This window comes from Pelobates fuscus, chromosome 9, assembly GCF_036172605.1.
Source record: "Pelobates fuscus isolate aPelFus1 chromosome 9, aPelFus1.pri, whole genome shotgun sequence".
Lineage (NCBI taxonomy): Eukaryota > Metazoa > Chordata > Amphibia > Anura > Pelobatidae > Pelobates > Pelobates fuscus.
Genome location: NC_086325.1, coordinates 136868078 through 136877552, shown reverse-complemented (window position 1 = coordinate 136877552; position 9475 = coordinate 136868078). Strand labels below are relative to the sequence as shown.

The following is a 9475-nucleotide window of genomic DNA, read 5'->3' as shown; positions in this document are numbered from 1 at the left end:
TGTCTGTTTCTCTCTGTCATCTCTTTCTACGTCATTGTCTCCTCAATCGCCTCTCTTCTCTTCAAAAAAGAACAAATATACACTATTGGAGGAAGTATCAACCAGGACCAGATCTATATGAAAGGAGAGGGATATTATGAATACATCTCCTTATATCCCTTTGTCTATGCATATATCCTCCAAATGGTATATAATATTGTTTACCACAGATTAGCTTCCTTAGAGCATTAAACTAATATTAATAAATAGCACTGAACTCTATGAGTTGGCACTGAGATAATATCTTGGGCTTTTTTTTTTTTTTAATTCTTTTTTTTTCGTTGTGCAGGTGGTTACAAGACATTAACATATACCATAATAGTGTTTCACAAGAGTAATAGAGGTTAAAGGGTGGCATGAATATTTGCACACTTTTATATTTACGTGTGTATATCAAGCTTGGCTTAACATTATTTATGTCAAGATTAAATAAAGTAAGATAAGTGACGCTTAACAATGCTAAATTAAGTGTGTCAATATCATTTTAAAACAGTGGTTTGTCTTGCAATGTGTCTATAGTTTCGCCTGTGTATGCTATTTATACATATTGTGCTGTACGTACATAGGCTGCAAGGTATTAAAAGAAAGAAAAGATTGCTAAGTCTTGCTTAAAAGTTAAAGTAATATCGCTGTATGATCTAAACTTAAGTGTTAATGTATTATAAGCCTGCAAAGTTAAGGCAAAGACAGGGAAAAACATAGTGAAGCGGGAACACATCGCTAGCTATATTAACAGGCTAGTGCTTTAAAATTATAATAATTGCGCTTTTTTTTTATATATGGATTATATATATTTTTTTATATATGGGTTATATATATATATATATAATTATATATGGATATAAACTTAAAATATCCCCCACTGGAGAGAAGAGAGCTCTTAGAGGAACGTAACATATAAATCAATCTATCTTATAAGATGTCCCTGGGTTAATATTTTGATATTATTTGTTGTATTAACACTTATTATACACTAAAATATTGGTTGTAGGTATTTTACTATTTCACAGATAGACTGGATAATTTATGAAACACTACACAAAATTTGCACTATGAGCATAAGACAAGGTGTATTTGACCTATAAAGAATGACATATATTTCTTGAAATGGATAATAGATGTTTCTTCAACATGGCTGCAGTGCTCGTCTGACAGGATCTACATCACGACTGTTATTTTGGCGGTTATTCGCCGAGCAGCTAGTCGACTGCTTACATCTGATTGGACAGTCTATGTCCCCGTCTATTGGCTGTTTTTTTCCTCGCTTGCTCTTCTGTGATTGGCTGGTTGTTTTCAGCAGGCTCCCGGAACAAAAATGGCGAACTTGAGGAGCTTGAAGGTGAGTTAGTTACAGCGAGAAGGTTACATTAACACATTCTCACTTTACGGCTGTAATATGTACACTGGGAGAGGCATGGCTTGCTAAAGGGGTATTTTCTATGTCCACAGTCATTTTTATAAAGCGCATTAATTACAGCATGTCATAGTCCCTAGCAAGGAGACTACATGGACTAGCTCACATATACTGAGATTGCAACCTATTATATTTTATTAGGTCCATATAGCATCATATCCTCTTAATACATACCGGGGATTGTGTAATAATACGTCATTATTGGGCAAAGTTCTAAAACGGTGGCTCTCCTTTATGAGCTTTGCCCCAAAATTACTCTTTATACACAGCCCCCTTTGTGTAGTAAAACCAAAACCCCAATTTGTTATTCCTATGCATTCTTTAATTTTCCATAAAGGGACATTTCTGACCTCCTACACTTAATGACTCTTATTTTATGGTGTGTATTGTGTAGTTGTACCTACCTGTGCAAGTTTTGTAAAATGTGTTGATTTTGCATTTGTGCTATGCTGTCTATTTTGGAGTCTTTGCATTAAATGTAAGTGCTTGGAGTATAATGTGACATTGGGGCTTAACCATATATCTGTTTGTCAGAGCAGAACCAGGATATGATTCTTCAGTGTAACGATGCTCAGATAATTACTGAAATAACTGTGCATGTCCTATAGAATGTAAGCTCTTTTGAGCAGGGTCCTCTTTAACCTATCGTTCCTGTAAGTTTTCTTGTAATTGTCCTATTAATAGTTAAATCCCCCCTCTCATAATATTGTAAAGCGCTACAGAATCTGTTGGCGCTATATAAATGTCAATAATAATGTCCTTGGCAGACATGCTTACTAAACTACCACAATAAATATAAAGGCAAAGTTTGCCTAAAATAATTTTGCAATTTAGAAATCTGTAATAACTTTTGTCCAGAAATAATGTGTAAACTTTGAACCTTGCAATTATTGTGAAGATTTCTACTTGACTCAGTCTGTTTGTTTTTATTTTTTTATTATATATGTACCTTTAACAGGGCCTGGTTGGCATAGTCACTGGAGGAGCCTCTGGTCTTGGTCGTGCCACTGTAGAGCGGTTGGTGCGCCAGGGAGCCAGCGCTGTTATCGTAGATTTGCCCAAGTCCGAAGGAAGCAGTGTGGCTCAGTCTTTGGGGGATAAGTGTGCCTTTGCTCCAACTGACGTGCGTATATTTAGATACCTCACATGCTTTTAACCAAAATAATGCTGACACACAAACAAGTGCTGTTGTGTATTTAATTAGTGTGAGAATGTTGCTTTATTTGGAAGTAGTCAACTAATAGCAAGGGGAATGATTAAGTGCACCACTTTCATAAACCGCTAATGCAAACTCTAAATTATTTCAATACATCGTCACAATGCATCATTTAATCTTACATCCACACATGTGCTAGGGTACAAATGGAGGGGGTGTCTATGGAAGTCCATCAATAGTTTAAAATTCATCTTTGTGAGATGATCTTGTCCATGAGCATTAAGATTCCTTATCTATTTATTGCACATTGCTAGAAAAGATGCTTTTCCCACCAGCCGTCATTTGCATTTCACTTGTGATGGTTGATTTTGCCTATTTCCAATACTGGGACATAAAAGAGGATACCATTGAACATCTACTCTTAAAGGGACACTCCAGGCACCCAGACCACTTCTGCCCATTGGAGTGGTCTGGGTGCCAACTCCCACTACTCCTAACCCTGCAAGTGTAATTATTGCAGTTTTCTGCAATAATTACCTTGCAGGGTTAACTCCACCGCTAGTGGCTGTCTACTAGACAGCCACTAGAGGTCACTTCCTCCTTCATAGCACAGGAAACCTGTGCTAGAGCGTCGCTGGACGTCCTCACGCTGTGTGAGGACCTCCAACGTCGCTCATTTCCCCAAAGGAAAGCATTTAAATTATTGTTTAATGCTTTCCTATGGGGAGACGTAATGCGCATGCGCGGCAGTGCTGCTCATGCGCATTAGGTCTCCTCGGCCGGTGGGTGGGATCAGTCTCGCCCACCGGCCGACTCAATACAGAGGAGGAGCGGCGCGGAGGAGGAGACAGCGGCGAGGGACATCGCCGCTGCCTCAGGTAAGTGACTGAAGGGGTTTTCACCCCTTCAGTAACCAGGGATTGGGGGGTGGGAGGGAGAGGGACCCTCCAGTGCCAGGAAAACGGATTGTTTTCCTGGCACTGGAGTTTCCCTTTAAGAGCTCCATTTGGTATAAATACTTTGGGATTAAGATTCACATTTATATACACGGAGTCCATTTTTTTATGATTTAAACCTAGGTGACCTCTGAGGCTGATGTGAAGAACGCATTGCAGTTGGCGCAATCAAAGTTTGGACGTGTTGATATTCTGGTTAACTGCGCTGGGATTGCTGTTGCATTTAAGACATACAATGCAAACAAACAGCTTCCCCACAGTTTGGAGGATTTCCACAGAGTTGTAAATGTGAGTTTACATTTTGAAATGGAATTTGTTATTGCGTTATTTGATAAATGTAAAACATTTTATTGCTTGTGTTTGTCAAGCAAATTTAAATGAGGTTTATGTGCATCTAATAATAAACTATAAATAAATCTAATAATTTAAACTATATATTGTGCTAGCTAGTGTTCAGGTAATGTCATGAATTTCCAATAGAGGGCATATTACATTTATGTAATGGGCTTTGAAGACTAAGCTATCTCCAAATAACCAAAGGACCACTGTAGGCACCCAGACCACTTCAGCTCAATAAAGTGGTCTGGGTGCCTGGTCCATCTAGGGTTGACCCTGCAACTGTAAACATAGCAGTTTCAGAGAAACTGCTATGTTTACAATAGGGTTAATCCAGCCTCTAGTGACGTCGGAAGAGGGAGGAGAGTTCCCCGGCGCTGGAGAAAGGTAAGAGTTTAACTCCTTTTTCCCCCTTCAGTCCGGCGAGGGTGGGACCCTGAAGGTGGGGGGGGGAGTTTGTTTTCCTGGCATTATAGTGGTCCTTTAAAGAAGTGCATTTTTGTTGAGTTTATCCTTGCATTCATGCTGCACAATGGTCTGGGCTAGTCTTGCAAATCAAGCCAAAATGGCTTATTTACTAGAGTAAGCAAAAAATCTGGGTCACAGTGCTTTACATTCACTATTTAATAAATGAGACCTTGGTCTTTATTACTTCAGTGCATTAATATTACTACCAGTATTGACTGTAAAAACATTGTTCAGAAAAATTCAATATATATGTGTGTCTCCATAGGTGAACATCTGCGGGACTTTTAATGCTATCCGCCTCGCTGCTGGTGAAATGGCAAAGAATGAACCCAATGAGGATGGGCACAGAGGGGTGATTGTTAACACGGCCAGTGTGGCTGCCTTTGACGGACAGGTTAGACTTCATGTTAATCATGTAACTATTCTGTTTTTGGCACCAGAAAGAAACCGTGTTGAACTTGATGGACTTACCGTATATACTCGAGTATAAGTCGACCCAAATATAAGTCGAGACCCCTAATTTTACCCCCCAAAAATGGGAAAACTTATTGACTTGAGTATAAGACTAGGGTGGGAAATGCAGCAGCTACTGGTAAATTTCTAAATAAAATTAGATCCCCCAAAAATTATATTAATTGAATATTTATTTACAGTGTGTGTGTGTGTGTGTAGTGAGTGCAGTGTGTAATGAATGCAGCATGTTTATGAATGCAGTGTGTGTGTGTGAGTATGTGATGCAGAGCCTTGGTGGGGGGTGGGCATCTTTATTATTTTTTTTTTATATTATTATTATTATAATGTATTATTTTAATATTTGTTTTATATAATTATTAATATATATATATATATATTGTTTAAATTTTTCTGTTATTTTTTTTTTCGTCCCCCCTCCCTGCTTGTTAGCTGGCCAGGGAGGAGGGCTCACACTCCCTGGTGGTCGAGTGGCATTGGCAGTTCAGTGGAGGGGGGCTGGCAGAGAGCACTTACTTGCCTTTCCTGCAGCTCCCTTCTCTCTCCTGCGTTCCGGTCAGCTCCCTCTGCAAATCTCGCGGGGTCAGTGCCGCGCGGAGCTCTGACCCCGCGGCTCTCGCGAGACTTGCAGAGGGAGCTGACCGGAACGCAGGAGAGAGAAGGGAGCTGACAGGAGCTGCAGTAAAGGTAAGTAAATGCTCTCTGCCAGCCCCCTCCTACACAGCCCCTGGTCTGTATTATGGCAATGTAAGTTGCCATAATACAGACACTCACTCGAGTATACGACAAGTGGGGGGTTTTCAGCACAAAAAATTTGCTGAAAAACTCGTCTTATACTCGAGTATATACGGTAAGTCTTTTTTTCTTCTTCAACCTAGATTACTGTGTAACAGTAGACTAACTATACATTCCATTTGATAGACCTGTTATTCTAAATGATATGAAAATGAGGCAGAGAGCACAGTGTTTGAATGGGTTGTCATTGTTTTACTATAAGGGCTTAATGACCTGCACTGTGTATTGTTTGGTGAAAGAATTGAATTGAAGATTCAGTCTAAGCACTATCATTGCAAAGAGTATCCCACACTGCTTTTTGAATGACTTATAACGTTTGTAAAAATTGCTGCTATAAGCCAACCCATCTAGCTTAGACTTTGGTAAGGAAACATTTTTACTTCTTCGCTATATGCATTTTTGACCTACTTATGTCTGAGCAATGCATGTGGAACTGCAGCTGGGGGATAAACTCCTTCTCTTAAACCCCTGTTATGTTTTGTTTCACTGCTGCATATATAGATCTGTTTGCCTTCATCTTGGTAACCTGTAAACTTGGTTTTCACATTCCCTGACAGGTGGGACAAGCGGCATATTCAGCCTCCAAAGGAGGGATTGTAGGGATGACGCTCCCTATTGCACGTGATCTGGCTCCTATTGGGATCAGAGTAATGACCATTGCTCCAGGTAATCCACCATCATTCTGTTAGTCTGGCATTTTTTATGCGAATAGACATGTGTGATTAGAACTCTACAGCTTTGGGACTTCTGTGCGGTTGTACCATGCTATAGATTGGCTTATGCAATGACAATCAAGGTTTAACCAAGCTAAACTGTTTAGCATGCCGGTATCTGTGTGCATGCATCTTGTTAAAGTTCCTCTAATCCATATGTCTTGAGTTTACTTTGTTTAATACTAATAGTGCTTGTAAACACCATTTTGTTCCCCAAAAGGTTAGAAAAGTAGCTATATATGTTTGTGCACTACTGACCTCGCTACATCTACTGGAATGCCTTCTGCTATTTACTGTACTATGTATAGATAAGTAAATAGCTACATATTCAAATGGGCTTTATTCACTATATAATGCTTTGTAGTGATATAAATATATAGTTAATAAAAATGTGGTTAATTATTAAAGGATCACTATAGTGTCAGGAAAACAAACCCGTTTTCCTGACACTATAGTGCCCTCAGGGTCCCCCTCCCTTGGCGCTGAAGGGGTTAAAACCCCTTCTGCTGAAGGGGTTAAAACCCCTTCAGCAGCTTACCTTAAAGGACCACTCTAGGCACCCAGACCACTTCAGCTTAATGAAGTGGTCTGGGTGCCAGGTCCAGCTAGGGTTAACTAATTGTTTTATAAACATAGCAGTTTCAGAGAAACTGCTATGTTTATCAATTAGTTAAGCCTTCCCCCTAATCCTCTAGTGGCTGTCTCACTGACAGCCGCTAGAGGCGCTTGCGTGATTCTCACTGTGAAAATCACAGTGAGAGCACGCAAGCGTCCATAGGAAAGCATTATGAATGCTTTCCTATGTGACCGGCTGAATGCGCGCGCAGCTCTTGCCGCGCGTGCGCATTCAGCCGACGGGGAGGAACGGAGGCGGAGAGGAGGAGGAGAGCTCCCCGCCCAGCGCTGGAAAAAAAGTTTTACCCCTTTCCCCTTTCCAGAGCCGGGCGGGAGGGGGACCCTGAGGGTGGGGGCACCCTCAGGGCACTCTAGTGCCAGGAAAACGAGTATGCTTTCCTGGCACTAGAGTGGTCCTTTAATCCAGCGAATCCAGTTTCTCTGAAACTGCTATGTTTACATCTGAAGGGTTAAAATCTGAGGGGCCTGGCACCCAGACCACTTCATTGAGCTGAAGTGGTCTGGGTGACTATAATGTCCCTTTAATACTGGGTTAATGAAATGTGTTGATCCAACTCCCTCTCTGCAACCATTAGATTGTGCCGGCAGTAACTGGGTTGTACAACTGTCTGGTTCTTTGTACTAATCTGAAAGCACTGTCCCAAACACCATAACCACTAGAGCCACTAACCGTTTGATTTCTTACCTGGGATCTACCAAGTGCCCCTACCTGCCCTTTGCCTTCCAGTCTGAGAGCCAGAAACTCCTACAAGGGAGCTTTTGTTAGCTCTCCTAAGCAAAGCTCTACAGTCCAAGGCCAGCTCACTGGTTGAAAGTGTAAGCTAATCGCTCTCTTTTTGCACTTCTGAGTTCATCTCTGGTAGTGTTTCCACCATCATGGAAGCAAAGCGCAGCACCTAGCAGATTGCATTTAAGAAGTTCGTTTGAATTCCTACATTAGTGGAGGGCCAGAGCACTCCGGGCACCATAACCACGACCGCACGCTATCATGGTAATGGTGTAGGAGTGTTCCTTTAATACATTGCAATTATACCTAGGTATGTATTGAATGATTCTGGAGTTGTTTTGGAATTAAATAACATAACGCTATAGCAGTATTTGACTTTTTTCGTTATTTATTAATGAAAAGATTTTTTAAAAAAAAAGAAATAAAATAATGATCAGGGGAATGGCAATTTTTTTTTTTTTTTTTAATTCGGTTACTAGTACAAGTTCCTCCCTGACAACATTTTAAAGGGTTCTTCCAACAAAACAAAAACCCTGTTTTTGGTCAGAGTAAGTCTTCACTGGTACTGTTCCCCACCCCAAGAATAAATAATAAAACAACTAAAACTGTTCCAGCACCTAAGCCATTGAATATTTGATTTTGAGATGCAATTGGCCAAAATTGGGTACCTGCATATTTCGCTTTCCATCCCCTCCTGCAATTGCCTTAGAACTCTGTGTCCTTTTTGTTTTCAGGTTTATTTGCAACACCTCTTCTTGCTGGACTTCCTGAGAAAGTGAGGTCATTCTTGGCAAAGCAAGTACCTTTTCCCAGCAGGTTAGGGGACCCAGCAGAGTATGCCCATCTGGTACAGGCCATTGTTGAGAACCCTCTGCTTAATGGTGAAGTTATTCGACTTGATGGTGCCCTTCGTATGATGCCTTAAGTTAACAAACCTTCTTTCCCATTGGGACCAGCCTGGCCCTCCGTCCAGATGTTGCTAAATCCCACAAGCAACAGTGCTAAGTGTTTCATACCTTTTTGAGTGTACAAGGACTAGAGACACAAAAGTGTTTTTCTGGACATGTTGCCCATAATTGTTAAAGGAATACCTGAAGAAGAATGTAATTAAAACCAACACCTGTCCTGTGTATCCATGTATACAGCTAGTTTGGGTGATTTATTATGCGAAATTGTAACCTTGAATCGCTGTTGTGACTTAATTTTGGTTTTGTAGACAATAAAACCACATAGAAATGGTTTAGAATACAATAATATGGTGCATTTTGGCACCTGGGGGTTGTAATATAAATGTTGGTCCAGTAAACTTCATTGAAAGCCAACATGATTGTGTAGTGGAATATAGGGTTATCCAATCTTTAATAAACTGATGATCAAAGATCTTAAACACTAGTTCTACATTGTTTTGAAAGTATGTTGCGAAACCTTATTTTAACTTTTGGTTCCGTAAGACTTGCTATAACCAGACCTCCGTGATTTAAACTTATAATCTTAAGTTAGATGTTTAACCTGTATCTAGTGATAACTTCAGTTTAGTTTGCTCACTTAAGGACCAAGGCTCTTTTGCCATGCGTTCATTTTACCACAATTTCACCCTTTCTGCTTGCGCTTGCTCTGTCTGTCTGTCTGTCTATCTATATTACAAAAAGTGCTGCACTTACTGTATCAACAGGTTAGTTCCCGGTGCTGATCGGCAAAAATATAGACAAGGAAGTAGATCGCACTCCAGGGTCTTCTTTTAAGTAAAAATTTCATTTTAATGCT

General features: G+C 40.3%; 1 protein-coding gene across 1 annotated transcript; it reads left to right on the top strand.

The window, feature by feature from the left end:
* Window positions 1–1302: 1302 nt before the first annotated feature.
* On the top strand, window positions 1303–9098 carry HSD17B10 (hydroxysteroid 17-beta dehydrogenase 10). The gene is made up of 6 exons (XM_063431335.1): window positions 1303–1378; window positions 2412–2576; window positions 3689–3853; window positions 4635–4763; window positions 6193–6301; window positions 8446–9098. The coding sequence occupies exons 1-6, from the start codon at window positions 1355–1357 to the stop codon at window positions 8634–8636; spliced, it is 783 nt and encodes a 260-aa protein (XP_063287405.1). The 5' UTR covers window positions 1303–1354; the 3' UTR covers window positions 8637–9098.
* Window positions 9099–9475: the final 377 nt, after the last annotated feature.